General features: G+C 40.6%; 1 protein-coding gene across 4 annotated transcripts in view; it reads right to left on the bottom strand.

Annotated features, from left to right (window-relative positions):
- AMMECR1 (AMMECR nuclear protein 1) overlaps positions 1-9,932 on the bottom strand; it is a 109,289-nt gene extending 99,357 nt beyond the window's left edge. For all 4 annotated transcript variants that reach the window (XM_081792530.1, XM_081792531.1, XM_081792532.1 and 1 more), the window contains exon 1: positions 9,399-9,932. In XM_081792530.1, the coding sequence (XP_081648656.1) occupies positions 9,399-9,871 (473 nt within the window). In that variant the 5' untranslated portion in view covers positions 9,872-9,932. The remainder of the gene's footprint in view (positions 1-9,398) is intronic.
- Between the last annotated feature and the right edge of the window lie 14,172 nt (positions 9,933-24,104).

Genomic DNA, 24,104 nt, shown 5'->3' with positions numbered 1-24,104 from the left:
ACTTGCCAAACAGAGCAATGGTTTGAGGAGTCTGTGGGGTAAAACGCATCAGAAACCACACATCATCACCTTATTAGTGTCAGAGAAAGAGAACAGTAGCATTCCCATTTGTTGTTGTGAGAGCTTTTTGAACTGACAAGAGGGTGGGGTAGATGCAAAAACCTTTACTCACTGATTACCTGACACCTAGTCCTAACATCAAACAGCTACTCCATGAACTAAGAAACCAAGTATGCCACGCTGATGGCAAGTCTTGGGTTTGGAGTGCCAAGGAAGCATGGAGAGTTGTCGATTTGTTTTAATCATGGGAAACTTCGTAAAATGCCTTGAAAGCAATGCTCTAACATGGAAAAAGGCCAGAAGACTTCGTGAGATTCTCCCTTAGTGACCAAATTACCAACATCAGCTTCCACTTACCAAATAATAATTTGAAAAGGATGTAAAAAAGGACCCATCATCTAAACACTTACCTCACTGTTGTTCAAAATCAGGATACAAAAGGTATTTCTCTTACTACAATGACATATATACCGAGACCCAAGTTTCACCAGCTATATCACTTGCTTACACCCCAAACATCTATGCCTCTATGGTTGTTAGGCTACATAGGCCATAATAATGTCACAGAGAAGCAGCACACTAGTGTGGCTAACACATAAGCATCTCTTTGAGGCAGTCACAGGGCTGTGGGGCCTAGAGGCTGACAGCACAAAAACCAATTTTTCATAGATTCCATTCAATGAGAATGACTCAGAGATCAACTCATGCCTGAAGCAAAGCAGAGAATCTGGTGTTGACACCTTGCAGCAATCCAAAATCTCAATACAAGGTACGTTACTAGAACTGCGTGTCATATGCTTACAGAAAATATATGGAATGGCCAGGCAAGCTACATAGGCTGTTAAGTCAATCTCACTACTTTCCATTACTAGAGAGCTGGTCAGCATCTTCTGGCAGGATATTGCATAATACAGTCAATTGTGCTCTCCCAGCATTGCATGTGGCTTTGGGTCACAGTGTGGATTATCTGTAAAATGAAACAGATAGAGGAAAGGCAAGAATCATCAAGACTATCACAGACCTCATTTTTTAAAAAACTAATATTAGTAGGCCTGGACTCAAGCAGAGCTTTCACATTTGCCCATCCACTGAAGATCACAATGACCGTGAAGCAATATGGCCAGTCCTGTCCATTGATAGCATCTATCATTCACTGTGAGCAAAGCTGCAAAATGGATCCAGTTTGATTTCTTACTTGCTAAGCCTGAGGACACAGGACCTAGAATCTAGTACCAGACCGTACTTCCAGCCCTTCAGAAATTTCCTTTAATCCAAGGTTTGAAACTACAAGTTCTTGAGATGGTCCTCCATGAGGCTCTATTTTTGCTGAATGCTCTGCTATGATATTCACATAAGGAAACATAAGAATCGCTGACTGCTCTACAAATGGAATATATATATATATATACACACACATATATATACACACACACATACACACACACACACACACACACACACATATATATATACACACACACACACACACACATATATTATATATATATATATGGCTACATTCAGGAGACACAACATTCTGTCAAGTATTTTACTAGCAATACAAAGCTGAAAACTATCATTGATCTCTACTCATCTGAGCATTCAAAGTCCCAACTAGGGCAGGGAAGGCTGTAGGGATCCAAGAGACTGACCAAACCCTCACAATAGCTCTGTCGCTGCTCTGTGGTTCTGTTAATTGAAAAAGAAATGACATTTGATAACTGCCAACACTCGAAAACCACATAATGAGAAATCTGATTTCACCTGGCCAACTATTTGTTTTTCCCATACCTTCAGCTCCATGTTTTTAGTGGGACCACCATCCTCCTGGTTCCTCAGGCTTGTAAACAAAATTATGTTCAAAGCCTCTCTCCCTTTCACTTCCCCCAGCAATGGGAATTTGGTAGAATTTTCTTTTTCTGCAATGCCTCTTTACATGCAGTCAATTAATTTCAGGTCCTCACCCAAAAGCTATCTCAGGGATATTTACACTTGATCCAAATTCTATAAACCAACGTGTCTTCCTCTCCTTTCTCTCAAATTTAGATACAACTGGGAATAGGTGAAGGGGGAGGGAGGTTCTTACACTTGTGATCAAATTTCATAGCCATTCCAACTAAGCTGTTGAACAAACTTTTCCTGAGCACAAGAATAGCTAGGCCCAGAGCCAAGAAAAGAGGAGGCAAGGATGGCAGCCAAAAAACAGGTGAGCTGCAATCTTTCCACTCCCACACAAAACCTGGCCCTGGAGTGCGAGTCCCTGCATATGCTGATACCTTCTTCCACGTCTTGCTTTTGCCACATTCCTATATGCATGAACTCTGCCCCTAGGGTGGCTTCCCCACTTTTCCAATGCCAGTCTTCCTAGTGCCCTCAGAACCTCAAACCTAGCTGGTATCCCCTATCATGAGACTCTTCTCCTTCCAATTCATCTTACATCCTGGAGGGCTCTTCTGTCAATACTGTTCTTTTCCTAACACGAAAAACAACAACCAGATCCACTTATCGTTTATCCAGCCTTCCCACAGGGTTCCCAAGACAAAAGCCTACTTGGAGCTTCCTTGAAGTTTTCTGATCTTTGAGACCAGAGCAAGGGAAGTGGTAAGAAGAATACTGAGGGTGCCAGCTGGCAGCTGAAGACAGCTGCTGGGAATCCCCACGTACTGTGGCAAGAGGTGTGGTGATGACCAATGAGTTCGAGAACCGCCAGTAAGACTTCAAGATCTACTGGTCACACCAGACTCTTCACCAGTGATCTCTGTACCCTTGCCATTTCAAAACTTGGCTCAGGAGTCATCCTCTCCCAAAAGCCTTCTTCCTAACCACTCCTTTATTCCATGGCATCACCATGCTTACGTACAGTGTTTTCCATTTTGTTTTAATTCATATACAATCATGTATATATTGCAGTGTCAGCATTTGAAGTGACTTTGATGTCTGTACCACACCTTGAACAAGACAGTAAGCTCTGTGAGGACAGAACTGTTTCTTCGCTTTCCAACCAAGGAACTCGGCCTAACGTACAGGCTACAAGAAATAACAGGGTTTTTTTTTTTTTTTTTCCATAAGATAACATAAAATGACAAAATTTCCACGCAGCTTTTCAAAACTAACATTTTTAAGGTTGAGCAAGTTTGCAAGTATGGTACATTAAGGGCTGCAGAAAATACACCCACACTAGATAGAAAAGATGCCACTTATTGTTGGACCAAACATAAACTATGCTCCACCCAACCAGCTACGCTATTACACCACGCTTCTTCCTTCGGGCTCTTTTATTTCTACTACGTAAGCTTGTAGCTCATTTTTGCTCTTAGCAGCACTGTAACTACAGAAGCTCACCTCTAAGTTTGCTGTTGGGGAATCTACTCTTCCCACCTGCACAACCGCTGGCTTCCCACACTGTCTCCAGTGTCCTGTGAGCAACCGCCCAATTACTGATTGGGGAAAGACAGCTTACACATTGACAGTCCATTCTTGGCAGCCCCTGGCTTTTACTGCTGGTCCTCACTTACTTAGCTTAATTGATTCAGAACAGTATCAAAAAGAGACATTATTACACAAGTTCTAAAAGAAAAAAAAAAAGACTATTGAAGAAAATTTAAATGTAAAAAGCCCCGGTCATTGTGCGGCTTTAAAACAGGCAAGCATGTGTGACATCGAGAGAACAGAATAACGCCTATTGAAATAGGGAACTTTGACTAATCTCATTGCACAAGTTTTAGTGTTTCACACATACACATTCTCAGAAAGTAAGATGGTCTCTAAGTGGGAAGCCCAACTGACTTCAAAATTATAATCCTTTGCAATAATAAGGTGTAGTGTTTCAACACAAATACAATTTCAAAAAGTGTATACAGTTTTTTAAAGACAGCAATGTGAACGTTAGCGTGTCTCTGTGAAACCCGTACTTAGGGAAAAACACCCCAACAACTCATGCGCATGGGCTAACAGAGCATTTGTCACTTTCTCAGCAGTGGTCTTTCTTCCTATTGGACTGAGAGATCCCAGCAAAGATCCCTGCTTGGTTGCCACCCACTAAATGGGACCTGATGCAGCACAAACACTATTCCTAAGCAAGCAAAATTATGAGCTAGATGATCACTCCCTTTGGCCATATGGGGGAGAAGGTAAAATAAGCTTTGAGTTTTTCTTTTTAACTAAATATACCTTGTCCTACATACACCTTTATGCATGGATATAAAAATAATTTTGTAACTTATATTTCTACATCCTTCCATTTCAGTCACTGGCTGTTTTTTTTTTTACAGAATACATGACAAACTGGGGGCGTGCCTGCTTTCTTTTGTATAAGACACGACACTAGATTGCCCTCCAATGGAAATCAACATTGTTGAAGAAAAACCTGCATAATACCTTCAAAAGTGCTCAACAATTTTCCAGACAAGATGTGTGGTGTTTTTTTTTTTTTTGAAGAAAAATTATGCCAACCACTATGCCAACATAGGTAGGGAAATCTGTACTGGCCCAGTAGCATCATCTGCAATAGACAGATAAACCTTCTGGCTATTCTGGTCAGTCTTCATTAAAAAAGACACAATAGAAATATAATAGCTTGTGTTTAAAATGCTGCATTAATATCACTTTGACCTGAGCTGCACTGTCCAATCACCTTTTTAAACATGTCACAGGACTGTTACTACTTCGCCTTTCTAAAACAACCCAATTCCTCCCAAGTATGCTGGAAAACAGTAATTTGACTGCTGTGACAAGACAAGAAAGAGTTAACTGTTCAAACACCTGATTGGAGTCTCTCAAGAGCTGCATGTCCAGGGGTGGATTTTTTAAAACTATATGTCATTCACTGCAATGGAAAACCATAGTATTGATGTTAATAGTAAAGTATCTTTTATGAGCCATGGTCTATACACAATGTAGGGCTGCATTAACTTCAAAGGTGGTAAGGCGATTAAAACAAATAGTTCATGGGACGTGACATGCAACACAGCATTAAACATAGAAGACTGAACAATCCCAGTGCCTTGGCAGGATCCTTTTATACTTCTTTGTTAATGAGGGAAATTCTTAAAATCCAATCCGGCAAGCATAAGTGTAAGGAAAAGCTTTTAAAATTTTATCACAACGTGTTAGTTGAGCTAATCATCAAAGCATTTTTTTATGGCAACAAAAGGGGGCTTTCCTTACCAAAATCAATACAACTCACTTTAAGATACCATATTTGTGCTGTTTTTAACCCCTAAAATGTGCCCCTCACGTTTAACATTTCCGGGGGTGGGGGGAAGACCGAAAGTCACACCACCGGTTTCTAAGAGTCACCCCTCCCCCCTACTGCAGACAGAAACCATCCCAAGAACCTGGGACTCTTACTATGATCTTGGCAGCATTCAATCTCCCTGGTGCTAGGTTAGAAAGAACATGACAAAGGATAGTGACATGGAAGCAGGAAGTGCTTTACTGGAAAACTGGCGGTGGAAACTGCCCTTCCCTTTACAGTTGCTCCAGGACTTTCCTGGGGTCCCCACAACTCTATAACCCAGTGAGTCTCAGCCCTGTGGTCCTGGGAACCGCAGGAGCGCTTCACCAGGGAGCTGGTTAGAGATGCAAATTCAGGGCCCCACCCCAGGCAGACTGAATCAGAAACTCTGGGAATGGGGCCCAGCAATTTGTGCTTTAACAAGCACTACAGGAGATTCTGATGTACTTTAAAGTTGGAGAACCGCTCCCCTTCAAACTTTAAAGTGCGGACGAATCACCTGGGGAGCTTGTTCGAATGCAGATTCAAATCCAGCAGGTCTGAGGTGCGACCTGAGAGCCTCCACGTCACACAAGCTCCCGGGTCAAGTCTTCAGCAGGCCACACTGCCAGTGTTTCTGAAACCGGTTGTTTACCAAAAATACACCGGGCTGCTTATAAAATACGGGTTCCCAGGCACCACCCCAGACCAAGTTCATGTGAATCTCAGGAGACAGGGCCAGCTGAATATTGTACAACAGGTGGTTCTCTGCCTCAGCTGCACAGTAAAATCACCTGAGGAGCATTTAATAATCCTGATGTCCAGGCCCCATCCAGGACCAACTCAATCCGAATCTCTGGGATTGTGGGGTGGGTATCCATAGGTTGAATAATTCCCCAAGGGTTCCACTGGGTGGCCAAAGTTGAGAACCGCCGCTTCGAATCTAACCGGCTCAACACTTGGCACAGTGGATCCCTTTATTGTAGCAAATGGTTTCCTGTAACATGACTGTCTGGGTTCCCACATGAGTCCAAGACCTCGGATTTTGAATAGTAAAAAGCAACCAAAGTCACGTTTAAAATCATGTCTTAAACCTTATTTCTGTGGGCAAATGGGCCTGTACAATGGAGACCAGGGATTTAGTAATGCGTTCCTAACTTTTAACATGAATGTTATCTGTCTTCCATTAAACAAGTTTTCACTGTCCTTTCAAGCTGTAGCTACTGCCACCTCTGTGCGGTGAATAGGTACTCCAAGAAACAGCCACCAACAGTGAAGAATTTGTATCCATACAGCCTGTTCATATATTGGCATCCTTTCCCCAAACCTGAAACACATAGAGGAAATTTCTAATAATCTTTCAGAATGGAAGCGTAATTTGATCTAGAACTTCTAAACCTGTAAAAGGCAGATTTCACTACGTACAGACATTGTGACAGAAAGGCCCCGGGAAGGGGTGAAAGCCATGTGCTTTTACACGTGAGAATCTGAGTTGTTGAAAGCATGCCTTTTGGTGGACAGAGACAAGACCTCAAACACTGCTGCTCATGACGTGATACTAATAACTCGGGGAAAAAAAGAAGTATGTCCATTTACAGCTTATGCCCCGCCCCCCCAGCACAAAGCCACTAATAAGTACACGATGCTGTTAAATACGTAATATGTAAAACAGAAAATGTGTGGTGGTCATGAAGGCGCTGTCAGGAGATTAGTTACTTCACTCCCACAATCAAACACTGCTTTTAGGAAATTTTCTCGAATTTTCCACAGTACACCTCAAAAATGACTTTAAGACAAATGAAAATAAGACGCAGTCCTCTTTCCCCTTAAGTAAATGTTTGTCTTCCCTTTGGTCGTGATCAGTGTCTCTTCTAAATTAGTTGTTTTGTTGAACACATGACACATTCAAGGCCTGCTAGATGGTAATGTTATGATTCTTCCACCACTGTTTCAACATATCTGTGATGGTGAAAAGTGTGCCTTATCTGTTTAAGTCCATGAAAAAGAAATCCAGGGGATGGGGTATTAGAAGACAAGCAATACCTTAAAAACATGTGCCAAGTGGCCACTTAAAATGACAGCGTCAAAACCCTTTTCTGTGTGAACTGGTCAAGCTCACTTTCCTTTTAAACTTCTCGTTATAGTCATTCAGTTAACCCAAACTCACTTGAAAATGTGTGAAAATAGCACCTCCTGAAAGTGTGTTCTCATATGCTTTGGAGCAACGGAGCGTGAATAGTAAAACAGCCTTTGCCAAAGTCATGTAACTGAACAGGAGTGAATTTTTGCAGTCCCATGACTTTGCAGAGCCAACCTATGTATCATCCCACGACTGGCTTTAATACATCATAGACATCCAAGAGAAGGCAGAGAAGTCACAAATAAGTGACTCAAGCTAATAAATATTTCACAGATCTTTTTTTTTTTACATGGCAGTTTCTTTCAAATGAATCTGACTTCTTAACCAAAAAACAAATTGGCTAACTAAAGGTGTGGGTTTAGGATGTACATTCCCAGAATTAAAACTATGAAATTTCTAAAATATTTAGTTTACTGGGCAAAGTGTCAGTCTGGATGCTCTTTCATGCATTTTTTATGAATAAATGCCCAAAGATGAAGCAAGTCAGAATGAAAATGCACAGACCACAGAACAGTGGCAAAAATACAAAATTAAATACATTTAAAGTACTAAGCCAAAGAAAACAAACAATACAAATTTAAAATTACCAGGACACTTTATTGCAATTTGCACTTTACATATTAATTTAATATTTTTAGTCTAGGCAGAAGTGTTTATACTTATCCAATAGTAGTCTAATCCCCTAATCTCACAAAATGAAAAGAAGCAGTTTGAAAAGAACATCAATTCAGGTATTTATGATATGGCAACAAGGGGCACTTGTGTTAGCTAGGAAAAGGGTTGATGGTTTTCACTAGAAGTTTCACAGAAATTTTTCTCTATTATTTTTGTTGTTGATGATGCTAAGAACTCATAATAAAAACAATTACCCTCTTTGTCATTCTGCCCTTCCTTGGGCTTTACATTCTGTCTAGCATTTAACTCAAAAAATCAGTTTACACTCAGTTTACACATTAAAAAAAAAAACCATATGCCCCATCTCCCACACATCCAAATGGATGGGGATTAGAATTAACCTGCTTTTAGCTGTAACTGCTATTTTAAACAATTTCAACCACACTTGAAGGGTAAAATAACTTAAAGTACACAAGCCAAAAGAAAGCATAAAAATTCCTACACACTCACTGTTGGGATTGTTTAATTATCTCTCAAATCGTGGAGCCTAACATAGATTTCTTACAAGTGAAATCGACACAAAAGCGAATGCACGCTTAACGTACAAACTGACAGTGACTGTATAGGGGACAGCTCTCTCTGAATGAGCTATTACGCAGACGGTGGAATTAACAAAAAAAAAAAAAAAAAAAAAAGAGGTCTCACTCTTCTGTGAGAGAGCTGGCGGTGCGCTTCACTAGAAACACATTTTAATGGGTATGTTCGGATAAAAATAGGTAGGAAGGGAAAATGTGTTTTTCAAAAAAAACCTCCTCCTTCCCCCGGACTCAAGGAAACCCGAAGGAAAAGACGGGTAACCTCATAAGCTCCGGAGCTAAGTTCCATCACTAGCAGAAGTTGGATAGTTGCTTTCACCCTGCAATGGGATGGTAACTCTCCTTGTGCAAGGTACGCGGGGCGGGAATACTGGCGGGGCTTTCACGTGGGGTAAATGGAAACCAAAGTGAGGAGAGGTCAACACCTTGAGTAATCCAGATCTCCAAAACCAGGGCGGTGGGAACGCGGGGTGGCGAAGGAGAGAAGGAAAGGGTCAAAACTCCTCGAAGTTATCGCAAAGAGAAAGCGAACTACCTTTGGGAATCAGTGAGCCATCTCTTGCAGCAGCACCCTGCTCCAAGTGTGGGGTGCTTGCCTCGGAGGGCAGAAAGCGCGGGGTGCCCTCCCTTACTTAGGTCGAGTGGCTCCGGGGACCCGGACAGAGAGAGAGGCAGGGGCCACCGCCGGCGGGCAGGCGGACTCGTACTTTGCTTCAACTCTGAGCCCCATCCCGAGCGCAAGGGAGAGGGCGGCGGAGGGCACGGTACTCACTAGGGCTCGTTGGTGAACCGGGGGGTCCGGGGCTGCTGGTATCCGTACAGGTGACAGTAGAGCACATCGAAGCAAAAGCAGCACATCTCCGCTGACACCACCATCTTCCGGGAGCCGGGCGATGAGGACGAGGCGGCGGACGACAAGGAGGGCGAGGAAGCGGTGGTGGCGGCCGGGGTAGAAAGTAGGGTCCCCACTCCGCAGCTCGGAGGTGGCGACAGGGAAATCCCCCCGCCGCCGCCGCCGCAGCCCTGGGGGGGAGAGAGGGTACAGCCACTGCCGCTACCTCCTCCGGCTAGACCTCCCAGCCCGTTGAGCCGCGTGCCGGCGCCTCCTAGTCCCAGCTCCCCAGCTCGGCACTGGCTCTCTCCGCTGCAGTGGGAGGAGGAGGAGGCGCCACCACCGCCACCCGAGCCAGAGGGGGGCGAACTGGACAGTTTCTGCTTCTTCACCCCGCAGCAACCCGCCGCCATCTTGGAACAGTCTCCCCCACGCAGAGCTTCCGACCCATAAGTGAGGCGAGCTGGCGGCGGGGGCGAGCACGCTGCGGCCCCGGCCGCCGGGGGCGCGCCAGGGGCTCGCGGAGCGCGCGCGCGCCGCTTCCCGGCCGGCCGCCCGGCCACGCGGCTGCTCGGCGCGCTCCCCTGGCCCGGCGCGCGCCTCGCGCTTTAGCCGCTCAGCACCTCGCGCCTGTCCCGCGGGGACTCGCGCCTTCCCCGAGCCGCACAGCCTCAAGCACTGTGGCCCTCAGAGGATGGATGACAGACAGAAAGCCTAAGAGAGAGGAAGGAGAAGGAAACAAGAAAGAGAAAGCAGAGAGTGGGAGCAAAGGAAGGAGGTGGGCACTCCAGGGGAGGAAGAAGGGAAAGGAAAACTAGTGGGGGGGGGGGGGGGGGTGGGAGAAGAAAGTCCGAAGTTAAGTATCCAAGTCCCAAAGCACAGCTCGATGACCGGCACTGCACATAGTGTTAGTGACACTTGAGCCGAGTTACGTGAAACCTGAGCCACCGGCCTCAAATACGCTGGTTTCTGAACTGCGGGAGTTGAGCAAGCAGGTGCTTGGAGCTCCACACCTGAGACCGCCCCTATAAAGTATGTACAAAGACATCAGGGAAATGGCCACACTGAGGTCGCTTTAATGCCCACCTAAGCACACACCAGGCGTTTTCCAAGATTATGGCGAAGAGCAATACTCCTTCCTTATTGACAAATATTCAAACCTGGTTGAATCTATGTACCTCTCCCTTGTTCCCCCAACTTTCCCTCCTAGCCCCGTGCAAACGTTTAAAAGCAAAAAATAAAGTCCTAACCAACATTTCCCTGGTTCAAGGATGTTGATTGTGCTCTGGAACTTGCGGCGGTGGGTGCTTGTTTTGTTCGGTTTTGGTTTTTTGGCTTGGGAGCAAAGCAATTAGAAATATATCTGTAGTCAGCACAGATCTTACAGGTAAATAGGGCAGGTAGTGTACTTAGTCACAAGTTGGAAGGTTTCGTTCAGGTATATAATTAGATGGTTCTTAGTATTCATTAAAAAAAATTCTCAATCAAAGAAGGCTTGGATGAATGAGGAGGCGTATGATTGAGTCAGTCCCATTCTGGGCACCTAAGACAACTCAAGTATTAAAATTCATAGAAATTAGCCTGATAGAAAGTGTAAGTTATTTGCATTGTATCTACACCATGCCAAAACATCTAGACAAAGTAAGGTGTCAGTACATTTGGAGACATCAGAGTATTGATTGATTTTGTCACCTTTGAGCTAAATGGGATCTTGCAAATAGCTAAGGGCTGTTTATTCCACGCAGGAAAGAAAAAAGTTCATTCATGCAATAAATATTGATCCCCTGCACCATACTATGTGCACAACACTGTACTTATGTGGAAATCCAGGAAGTATGCTTCCGACTCTCAAAGAGTTTATGAATTAAGTCAGATCTGTGTACACAATCCAATAAATATTTATTGACCACTATTTTTTTGGGTGCTGAGTACTATGCTTCACCTTACCCCATAACCCATCAAAATAATATATCCTCTCACTTGATCTTCACCGCGACCCTCTGAGGTTGCTCATTTACCAATGAGGAAATTGAACCTTAGAAGTAAATCACTCAACATCACACACCTAGAAAGTGATAGAGCAAGGATTTAAATGTCAGATTTCAAAAACCATGCCATTGTGCTATACTGCCTCTCAAAACCACGACACGATAGCAAGGTTAGCGATGGATAAAAGATGGTGACATTAAACAATTTTTCACTGTCATGGAAAGATTGAGGAACACTAAAATATATTACCAAGAAAAGATTTTTTTAAAAAACCTCCTTAAAAAGAGATTTTATGAAATGGATCAGCTGTCTAGAATGGTTAGCAGCAGCCTAAGGACAAAAGAGATGGGTTAACTGTTCTGTGATATGTGATCTCATCCTCTCAAACCTCATCATCACTGTTAGAACTATCTTCCTATTTGAAGCAAATGATTATTCCTTATCCACTACCAGTGGAGTAAAAAAAAAACATTAATTTTTTTGGTCTATGTTGCAGAAGAGAAAGCAGATTCGTTTTTTAAAAAATGCTCCACAATCACTGCTACACTGTTAAGGTGTTTTGTTTTGTTTTGTTTTGTTTTGTTTTGTTTTGTTTTATACTTCATCCTTAACTCTCAGAGCCTACTTTTTAACTTGTCTGCAACTGGGTCAAACACAATATCAGACAATAGGTACTGATTTCCTCACCACTCCACTATGAAGTAACCACTTCTAGAGTAGAAAACCAGCGCCATTCAATGATATCACACAACAGTTTAGCAAAGGAAGCAAAGTAGGATACCGTGGATGGCTGCTTCTGCTAGGGGGATTTAGGAAAGCAGAATGTAATCTCCCAATTTAGAATTTGGCCAGTAGACAAGAGTCTAACGCCCCTACTCTTGTGAAAATAGCAAGGAATCTTTAATAAGCACCATAATCATGTCCTTATTTCTGCATTTCATCTAAAAGACACAGCACTCTCATGGCTATAGTACCAGGCTAAGGGACTGATGCAATGGGAAACCCTAAGACAAGGACATCCCAGCTGAATTACAAAAATAGCTTTCCCCCCAAGGATTTGAAATGCCAATTTCAAACCTCACAAGTGTAAAGAAAATAGACAATCCCAAACCTGATCGTTGCAGAAAACACACCATTACCTGACCATCAGGAGTTACTATCTGAAGTACTTTGTTTTAAGGGGAATAAACACTCTAACCTTTTTCTCTGTGTTAACTTCTCCTGAGCCTGGCTCATCTCCCATGCTAACCTTGAGCCTCAACATGCTTTGCAAATCCCCTGGCAAGTAGTGGCGGTGGTGGTAATGCCTCCTTTTAGCCTTTGAGGAAATGCCTCTCCTGGCCTTGTTTTCTTGCAAAGTCACCAGCAGAGAAACAAACGTATTTCATTCAAGCGTAAATGAAATCTATAGATCAAATTCTGTGAAAATGGTTTTTTGGTTGCTTTCTTGCCTGTTTGTTTGTTTTTACATCTAAGCAAAGTGCACACTAGATGGGAAAACTGACCTTGCTCAGGATTCTCTTGACTTGAAGTGTAAAGGTCAAAGTGTGATAGAGCATATGTGTTTCTACCCACCACTGATACTGGAACGAAGTGATAATACCCTCCAGAGGAAACTTTAAGGTGTCTTCTGCTTTTTATAACCAACTGTCGAGATGGAGGTAAAGATTCCATGTTTCTTTTAAATAAAAAAAATAATAAACAGGCCATTATCTCTTTTGTCAACAAGGCACATTCAAACTATAAGCATTTCTGCCTGTACATCTGCCTCTAAATTGCTATTAGCTAACTCTTGTCAAATGTTTTATTATACAAGTGTTAAAAACCTCTTGAACAAAGGTTATGTACATTATTTGCTACGTGGGAAAACTCAAAATTGAGTTTAACCCAATAGTTACTGATTATGTTATCATTACCTCAGTGTATCCACATGTTTACCAATACAGTCATTTTTTAATTTCAGAAAATAGACAATCATTATAATTTGATCAGGTAGTAAATACTGGTTAATGTCACAAAATTATTTCTTAGGTTTCTGGGGGTGTGGGTGGGACGAAGAATGTTCCCATGGTTCAGTGAAAAAAAAAAACTTCCATTTATGCCCAAACAAGTGTTATTTTTATCCTCTGTCATCAAACTTTCTCAACTGTCATCCTTGAACAACTGCAGAATGTAATATTATTAGCTACCACTTTGATCTAACCTTGTACACATGTAACACATGGTTGTGGTGGTGGAGGTGGTGATTAGTTCCCTTTTATAGTTGAATGAATATGTGAATAAATACTGGGATTCTTTACCCACTTTTCAATTCAAATTGATAAATCCCATTTTGTTCTCTTCATGACAAAACAGATCTTCCCTCCTGGGTCCTTTCTTTATCCCATGAACACATCAATGAGCCAAAGGACCAGGATCTACTTTGGACCGTTTTCTAGTTGTTTCATTTGTATCTTCTATCGTCAACTGGAGTGCAAACTTGTTGAATGTTGTTTTGCTAGCTATTTCCTTGAGACAAAGTTATATAAACTCCTTAATGACATTTAGATATGCAATATCTACACTGAATGTGGAAGAATTAACAACGCTAGCTAGTTGGAGATTGGAGAGGGAAGCTTTTTAGGGAGGAGATGATAAAAAAGAGTAATATTTGGGTAGTGAGAGGAGTCACATGCAACTAAAACATGAAGGTGTCGACCATAGTTTGGACAATCTTTACGTGACTCTCTTTTCTCTCCTCCTTAAAGACTTCATCTACTCTTATTTAGGCATACAATGGGGTATGAAAATGTATATACCACAGCTGTGCCCAACCTCTAAATTCAATCATAAACATACAGTTATTTTTCTATAACTCCACTCATCATGTTCTAGAACACCTCTTCCAGTTGCCTGAAAGCACAGTTATGGATGGGTGAGGAGTAACGTTGCCAATTAAAATATAAAAATATGTTCTGGGGCACCTGGCTGGCTCAGTCAGTTAAGCGTCCAACCCCGGCTCAGGTCATGATCTCATGGTTGGTGAGTTCGAGCCCTGCGTCGGGCTCTGTGCTGACAGCTCAGAGCCCGGAGCCTGCTTGGGATTCTGTGTCTCCCTCGCTCTCTGCCCCTAGTGCTCTGTCTCTCTCGTTCTCAAAAGTAAATACACATAAAAAATATTTTTAAAAATGTATCTTCCGAATTAAAAGTCCTTTCTGTGCAAATACTTGATTTAAAGTTAAGGCTCACTCATGGCACCGAGGAGGGGGAAATCTGAGCCCCGTAACCTTGACTGGATCCTGGTTGTACCTCATTGCACCCCACTCTATCCACTGCTGAAGTGCTCATAATTTACAGTTTATTCTCTCAGAATGAGCAATGCACAATGATTGTGGCAGATATTCAGCCATCTCTTCTTATTTACTTACTGGAATAATTTCATCATCCCCCAAAAAACTCTATAACCATTAGTAGTCACTTTCCATTTCCTCCCACTCCCACAAACCCAAGAAACCAATAGTCTACTTTCTGTTTTTACAGATTTGCCTATTCTGGACATTTTGTATAAATGGAGTCATACAGTATTTGTCCTTTCGTGGCTGCCTTAAGTTTACTTAGCATAATGTTTTCAAGTTTCCTCCGTGGCACAACATATATCAGTACTTTATTCTTTTATTTTTTTGAGAGAGAGAGAGAGAGAGCGTGAGCGAGGGAGGGGGAGGGGGAGAGGGAGAGGGAGAGGGAGAATCCTAAGCAGGCTCCGTGCTGGGTGTGGAGCTCGTCTTGAAGCTCAATCTTACGACCATGAGATCATGACCTGAGCCAAAATCAAGAGTCAAATGCTTAACTGACTGAGCCGCCCAGGTGCCCCTGTACTTCATTCTTCTTTATGACTGAATAATATTCCATGAAATGGATATACTACATTTTGTTTATTCATTCATCAATTGACATTTTAGTTGTTTCTACTTCTTGACTTTCATGAATAATGCTGCAATGCACATTCATGTATAAGTTTTTGTGTAGATGTGTGTTTTCATTTCTCTTGTGTATATATGCCTAGTGGTGGGAGGGCTGAGTTATGGTGACTCCATGGTTAATCTTTTGAGGAACTGCCATACTGTTTCCAAACCAGCTGCACCATTTAAAAATCCCACCTGCAGTGTATGAGGCTTCCAATTTGTCCACATCCTTGTCAACACTAGTTTTCTTTTTTAAAAATGTATTATTGTAGCCATCCTAGTGGGTGAGAAGTGGTATCTCAATGTAGTCTTGATTTGAATTTCTCTAGTGACTAACAACGTCAAACATCTTTTCATGTGTTTGTCAGTCATTTGTGTATCTTTTTTTGGAGAAATATTTATTAAAATCCTTTGCCCATTTTTTTAAGTGGGCTCCACACCCAATGTGGGGTCTGAACTCATGACCCTGAGATTCAGAGGCACATGCTCTAGAGACTGAGCCAGCTGGGTGCCCCTCCTTTGCCCATTTTTAAGTTAAATTATTCATTTTATTATTGAGTTGTAAGAATTCTTTTTATATTTTGGATACCAATCCCTTATTGGACCCATCATTTTCAAATATTTTCTTCATTTTGTGGCTTGTCTCTTTATGTTCTTTTTTTTTCAATATATGAAATTTATTGTCAAATTGGTTTCCATACAACACCCAGTGCTCATCCCAAAAGGTGCCCTCCTCAATACCCATCACCCACCCTCCCCTCCCTCCCACCCCCCATTCTCTTTACATTCTTAATGTTGTCCTTTGAAACCAAGTTTTTAATTTTGATGTAATCCATTTATCATTTTGTTCTTATACTTTTGATATTATATCTAAGAAAGCATTGCCACATGGAAGATTTTCACCTGTTACCTTTTAAGAATTTCACAGTTTTAGCTCATATATTTTGGTCCTTGAGCCATTTTGAGTTAGCTTTTGTGTATATTATGAGGAAGGTGTCCAGATTCATTCTCTTACATGTGGATATCCAGTCATCCAAGAAACATTTGTTGAAAAGACTTTTCCTTCCCTGTTGACCTTTCCTGTTGAAGGTCTTGGCACCCTTGTCAAAAATAAATAAAAAATTAATAAAAGGATTTATTTCTGGACCCTCAATTCTATTCCATTGATCTGTATGTCTGTCCTTGTGCCAAAGCCATGCTGTCTTGATTACTGTAGCCTTGTAATAAATTTTGGAAGTGGGAGGTATGATCCATCTAAATTTGTTCTTCTCTTTCAAGATTGTTTTAGATGTTCAGGGACCTTTGCATTTCCATATTAATTTCAGGATCATCTTTTCAACTTCTGAAAAGTTGCCAGCTGGGATTTTGATAGGGGTTGCATTAAATGAAGATAAACTTGAGGAATATCAACACTTTAACAATTTTAAGGCTCCCTGTCTATGAACATAGGATTTTCTTCCATTTATTAAGGTCTTCTTTAATTTCTTTCAACAATATTTTATTGTTTTCAGAGTACAATTTTGCACTTTTTTGTTAAGTTTATTCCTAAGTATTTTGCTCTTTTTGATGTTATCATAGGTGATATTGTTTTCTTAATTTCAGTTTTTGATTATTCATTGTATAGAAACACAACTGATTTTTATATATTGATCGTGTATCCTACAACCTAGCTAAACTAGTTTATTAGTTCTAACAGTTTTTTATTGGATTCCTTAGGATTTTTCTATATACAAGTTCATATTTTCTGCAAACAGATATTTTTACTTCTTTGTTTCTAATCTGGATGCGTTTATTTTTTTTCTTACCTAATTGCTTTGGCCAGAACCTCCAGTACAATGTCATAAAGAATTGGTGAGAGCAAGCATCCCTGTCCTATTCCTGATCTTAGGAGGAAAGCTTTCAGTCTTTCACCATTAAGTATGATGTTAGCTATGGATTTTTAAAGATACCCTTTGTTAGATTGAGGAAGTTCCCTTCTATTTCTAGTTTGTTGGGTGTCTTTTTATCCTGAAAGGTTGGATTTGGTCTAATGCTTTTCTAATGAAAGGATCATGTGGTTTTTGTCCCTTATTCTGTTGATATGGTGTATTATATTAATTGATTTTTGAATGTTAAACCAACCTGCAAATACTGGGATTAATCCTGTTTGGTCACAGTGTATAACCCTTTTTTATGTTGCTGGGTCAATTTACTAGTATTTTGTTGAGGATTTTTACATCTATATTCGTAAGAAATATTGGTCTGAATTTTACTGTGACATCTTTGTCTGGCTTTGGTATCAGGATAATATTGGCCTCATAGGATAAGCCAGGAAGTTTTTTCTTCTATTTTTTGTATGAGTTCAAGAGGAATTGGTGTTAATTCTTCTTTAAAAATGTGGTAGAGTTCAGGGTGCCTAGGTGGCTCAGCTAGTTAAGTGTCCAACTCTTGATTTTGGCTCAGGTCATAATCTCGCAGTTCATGAGATCAAGCCCACGTCAGGCTCTGCACTGACAGCATGGAGCCTGTTTGGGATTCTCTCTCCCTCTCTCTGCCCATCTGGACCAGCCATCTGGTCCTGGGATTTTCTTTTTTGGGATTTATTTTGTTTTGTTTTAATGACTCAGTCTTATAACTTCCTATATGTCTATTATGATTTTCAATTTCTTTTTGAGTCAGTTTCAGTAGTTTGTGTGTTTCTAAGAATTTTTCCATTTCATCTAGACTAATTTTTGAGATAAAATTGTTTATAATATTCTATTCTAATCCTTTTTATTTCTGTAAGGTCTGTATTGATGTCTCCTCTTTCATTTCTGATTTTTATAATTTGAATTTTCTTTCTTTTTTTCTTGGTCAGTCTAACAGAAGTCTTGTCAATTTTGCTGGTCTTTTCGAAGAACCAACTTTTGTTTTGTTAATTTTCTCTATTTTTTTTAATTCTCTATTTCATTTATCTCTGTTCTAATCTTTATTATTTTCTTTTTTATGTTTGCTTGGCTTTAATTTGCTCTCTGTTCTAGTTTCTTAGAAAATATTCCATGTGCTCTTGAGAAGAATTTGTATTTTACTATTGTTGGATGGAATGTTCTGTATGTGTCTGTTTGGTCCACTTGGTCTAAAGTATTGTTCAAATACACTGTTTCCTTATCGATTCTCTGTCTATATGATCTATCCATGGTTGACAGAAGTGTATTAAAGTCCCCAAATACTATTGTTTCACTGTTATTTCTCCTTTTAGCTCTGTTAGTTTTTGCTTTATATATTTAGGTGCTTCAATGTTGGGTGCACAAATATTTACAATTGTTGTATCTTCTTGACAGATTGACCCCTTTATCACTATGTAATGACCTTTGTTTCTTATTACCATTTTTAGTTTAAAGTCGATTTTGAGGGCTCTTGGATGGCTCAGTCAGTAGAGTGTGCAAGTCTTGATCTCAGCATTGTAGGTTTGAGCCCCACATTGGGTGTAGAGATTACTTAAAAACAAAATCTTTTTAAAAAAATAAAGTCTAATTTGTCTGATACAAATATAACTACCTATGCTTTTTTTGTTACCATTTTCTTGAAAAGACTTTTTCTATCCCTTTGCTCTCAGTTAATGTGTGTCTTTAAAGCTAAAATGAGTTTCTTGTCATCAGCATATTGTTGGATTTTTTTTCAATATATTTGGCCATTCTATGTCTTCTGACTGGAGAATTTAATCCATTTACATTGAATTGTTGATTGGTAAGGACTTCCTACTGCCATTTTGCTAATTGTTTTCTGGTTGTATTGTAGATCCATTGTTCCCTGTTTCTTATCCTACTGTCTTTTTTTCATGTTTGGATGTCTTTTCTGTTCTAGTTTCTTAAAGTTGAAGGTTAGGTTATTGATTTGTTTCTTCTTTTTTATGTTTATTTATTTATTTTTGAGAGAGAGAGAGAGAGAGAGAGAGAGAGAGAGAGGGAGAGAGAGAGAGAGAAAGAGACAGAGAGAAAGACCACAAGCAGGGTAGGGGTAAAGACAAAGAGAGAGAGAGAGAGAGAGAGAGAGAGAGAGAGAGAGAGAGAGAATCCCAAGCAGACTCCACACCACCAGTGCAAAGCCCCATGAAGGGCTCAAACCCACGAACCATGAGATCATGACCTGAGCTGAAACCAAGAGTCAGACGCTTAATTGACTGATCCAGGAGCCCCTCTTCTTTTTTAATAAAGGGCTTGCAGCTATAAATTTCTTTCTGAGCACCGCTTTAGCTATATCACATAAATTTTAGTATGTTGTGGTTTTGCCTTCTTTAATCTCAAAATATTTTCTAATTTCCTTTTTTTTCTTTGCCCCATGGGTTATTTGGGAGTGTGTTATTCCCAAATATTTGTGAATTCCCCAAATCTCTTTATTTATTTCTAATTTTATTCTTTCGTGCTAGAGAATATACTTTGTATGATTTAGATCATTTTAAATGTTTGATGTTTTATGGCCTAGAATATAGTCTATCTTGGAGAATGTTCCATATGCACTTGAGAAGATTTTGTATTGTGCTGTTATTGAGTGGAATGCTCCATAGATGTATGTTAGGTTTAGTTGTTGTATAGTGTTGTTTAGTCTTCTTTTTACTTATTGAGGTGCAAGAGTGGATCATGCATAGCCATAGTAAAGAATTTGGCTTTTATGCAAAGAGCCAAATGAGAAGCCATTGAAGGATTCAATGAGATCAGTTTTGCTGCTGGGTGGAGAATACATTAGAATATATTCTAATTAGAATAATTAGAATGTAGTAGGAAAACAGAGAGAAGGTAAAGAGATCAGTCAAGAAATGTCCACAATCCAGGTTAGGCCCCACTGGACATAGGTGGTAGCATTTAAGATGAAATGAAGGGAGGTATTCTACATAAATTTTAGAGGTAGAGTCAATAAGGCTAATATAGATATGTTCCTGAGGCGAGGTGAAGAAAGAAATTACAGATGATGCCTCGATTTCTTGTTTAAGTAGCTGAGTAAGTGGTGGTGACATATTGAGATGGAGGGGAAGGATAGGGACAGAAGCTGGTTTGGAGGAGGGAAAAAGAGTTTGTGGCATAAGAAGTTTAAGGTATCTGTCAGGTACCCAAATGGAGATGGTCAAATCTGCCTGTCATGGTCTCAGATGAGTATATTGACTAGAGAAACAAATTTGAGAGTTATCAGCATACAGATGGTATTAGACACCCTGTCTGGATGAGCTGACTTAGAGAAGGGATATAAAGAAAAAGGACCAAGTCCTGAAATATCACAATGTTAGGAGAAATCTGCAAAGGAGACTAAACAAGTGCAGTCAGTGAGGTAGGGGGGAAAACCAGCAGCGTCATGTTACAATAGCCAAAGAAGAAAATGTTTTAAGATGCTGCGGGGTGGGGCGGGAGATCGGGTGCCTGGGTGGCTCAGTCAGTTAAGCGTCTGACTTCGGCTCAGCGGCTCAGGTCATGATCTCAAGATACGTGAGTTTGAGCCCCCTGTCGGTCTCTGTGCTGACAGCTTGGAGCCTGGAGCCTGCTTCGGGTTCTGCGTCTCCCTCTCTCTCTGCCCCTCCCCCACTCATGCTCTGTCTCTCTCTCTCAAAAATAAATAAACATTTAAAAAAATTTTTAAAAACCATTTAAGATGCAGGGAATTGTTCACTGGCAAATGCTGCAGGAAGTTCAAGTAAGATAAGGGTAGAGAAGTGTCTCTTGGATTTGGCAACATGGAGGTTGCCTGTTGCGATAACAGGAGTAGTTTCATTGGAGTGGACGTGCCAGAAGCCAGAGTAAAGCCGGTCGAAAGGTGAGTAGGGAGATGAGGAACTGCAGATAGTGTATATAGACAACCCGATTGAAACATATGGCTTCAAAGAGGGTCAGAAAAATGAAGGGATAGCTAGAGAGGAATGTTGGGTCAAAGGAGGGCTTTCAAAAAATTATGGATAGCTTGTTAATCAAAAACTCCCATGCAATCACCAGTCACTTCCTAACTCCCACTGAACTGCTTTAGGATCTCATGGCTTTGTGACCTCATGTCCCTGGATCCATACCTGTTCTCCAATCTTCCTTACATCCTCTCCTTTCCCCACCTCTGCTCACCTCCTTTTCTGCTCAGCTTGATTCCCATTAGCAGTAATCTCTTACCATACTTTCACTAGCTTCCACAATTCCCTCACACTTATTGCCCTCAACCACATCTGCCCTGCTAACCTTTAACCCAGGATCAACTTCACCATGTTTTTTTTTTCCTTGTATTTTCTTAGGTTTATTTTGTTTTTATTTTTCTAGCTCCTCAAGATAGATGCCTAGGTCTTTCATTTTCAACGTTTATTTCTTTTCAAATGTAATTTTTTTTTTCAGGCTATAGCTTTTCCTCTAAGTAGTGCTTTAGTTACATCCCACAAGTTTTGATAGGTAGTATTTTCATTTTGGTTCAGTTCAAAATATTTTACAGTTTCCAGTATGATTTTGTCTTTGGCCCGTGGTTTATTTTTTTTTTTAAATTTTTTTTTTTAACGGTTTATTTATTTTTGAGACAGAGAGAGACAGAGCATGAACGGGGGAGGGGCAGAGAGAGAGGGAAACACAGAATCGGAAGCAGGCTCCAGACTCTGAGCCATCAGCCCAGAGCCCGACGCGGGGCTTGAACTCACGGACCGCGAGATCGTGACCTGAGCCGAAGTCAGACGCTTAACCGACTGAGCCACCCAGGCGCCCCTGGCCCGTGGTTTATTTAAAAGGATGTTTTTAGGGGAGCCTGGGTGGCTCAGTTGGTTATGCGTCTGATTCTTGATTTCAGCTCAGGTCATGATCTCACGGTTCACGGGATTGAGCCCTGAACAGGGCTCTGCGGTGACATCACGGAGCCTGCTTGGGATTCTCTCTCTCCCTCTTTCTCTGCCCCTCCCTGGCTCTCCCTCTTTCAAAATAAATAAACATTAAGAAAATAAAAAGTATGTTTTTAAATTTTCAAACATATGTGGTTTTCCTAGTTATCATTTTCTTGTTGATTTATGGCTTAATTGCACTGTGATCATAAAATGTCATTTCTATTACCTTAATCCTCTGTTTTATGATTCAGTATATGGTCAATTTTGGTGAATGTTCTATGTGGGCTTAAAAAGGATACGTATTCTGTAATTGTTGAGTTCAGTGTTCTATACATTATTATTAGATAAGTTTTGTTAATTGTGTTATTTAAATATTCTGGATACTTATTGATATTTTTGGTCTATTCTATCAATTATTGAGAGAGGTGTGTTAACAGCTCTCATTATGATTATGGACTTGTCTGTTTCTCCTTACAGTTTTGTTGAGTTTTGCTTTATTCTAAGGCCATTACTAGGTTCATGAAAATTTAACATTTGTATATCTTCCTGTGGGATTGAATTTTTATTCAATTAAATCTTTTATAAAGAGTTATTTTATTCAAAAGAAATGACCCTATATATCTTTAGCAGTGCTTTTTTGCCTCAAAATCTATTTTGTCTGATACTAAGATAGTAGTACCAGCTTTCTTTTGGTTAGTATTTGTGCGAATATCTTTTCCCATCCTTTTACTGTCAATCTTTCTGTATCTTCATGTTTTAAATGTAACTATTGTAAACGGCATATGGTGAGATTTTTTAAATTTAGTCTCTTTTTTAACATAAGCATTTAGTCAATTTGTATTTCAATGTAATTACTTGAATTATTTGGATTCGGGTCTGTCTCATTTGAACTTCCGATTTGCCTTATGCATGGTGCCTCCTTTTGTTGTGTGTTTAGTGATTTTCAACTAAGATCTTCTCATTGTTTTGAAAAATGATTTGTGAAACTATTTTGAGGTTCAGGAGGAGGTGGGTTCTGCAGAGAGGATTTGCGATATGCCAGGTGCTTCCTGGCACTACTAGTTGGGGTCTACTCTAAACTAAATTCAGAGCTTGAGGTCTTTTGGAGCACCTGGGTAATGTGAATTTAGGCTGCAAACCTTTATTAGATGAGATTGTATCTAAACCTCTCGGGGCAGATGCTTCCCCCTCCACTCAGTACCAAGGGTTCTTTCCTCAAAGTTTCCCTATGGGTGTGTAGGGGGTTATTTCTGGCTCACGAATACACTGATGGTTTAGCTCCTTGTTACGCCAGTTTTCTCTGGGGAGGAGCTCCCCACCTTGGGTAGGCCCCTGACTCTGTGTTTTCACATCACTGGTGATTTATTCTCCGAAGCTTAAATTAAGTTCAGCGAATTTTTTTCGAAGAAGGAACTACCTCAATTGGCCTTCACTACAATCTGGGCTTATAATTCCTTACTACCTTTCCAGCTCTTCGATACCTTTAAGATGTGTGTTGCATTTTATCCAGCATTTTTAGTTGTTTTCTGTGGGCATGTCAGTTTGCACACAGAGCCCACCATATTACCAGAACCCTACCATATGTTTCTCTGCTCCTGCCCTGAAGCTGCAAAACTGCCAGGGGGAAAAAAAATCACAAAATTGAACTGATTGGCTCCACAACCAATTTATGATTTCCAGCCTCAGCTGGGCCTTCCTTCTATTGTTTTTACAACTCTTTCATTCGTCTTTATTCAGTTCCAGTTCTCATTTCCCACAGCAGCTGTTTCAACCCATTACTACACTCCACCAATCCTCCCACCAAATCCTCTCATGCTTGACTCATTTGAAAAGGTCAGGTTTTTTACTTCACTACAAAAAAAAAAAAAAAAAAAAATATCTGCCAGTGGGAATTCCCTCAACTCTCCTTCATTCCACTCCTAAGTGTTCTCT

The sequence above is a fragment of the Panthera onca genome, chromosome X, assembly GCF_046562875.1.
Source record: "Panthera onca isolate mPanOnc1 chromosome X, mPanOnc1 haplotype 2, whole genome shotgun sequence".
NCBI classification, from domain to species: domain Eukaryota; kingdom Metazoa; phylum Chordata; class Mammalia; order Carnivora; family Felidae; genus Panthera; species Panthera onca.
The sequence above is the reverse complement of the archived record's forward strand: the minus strand, read 5'-3'. Positions and strand labels throughout refer to the sequence as shown.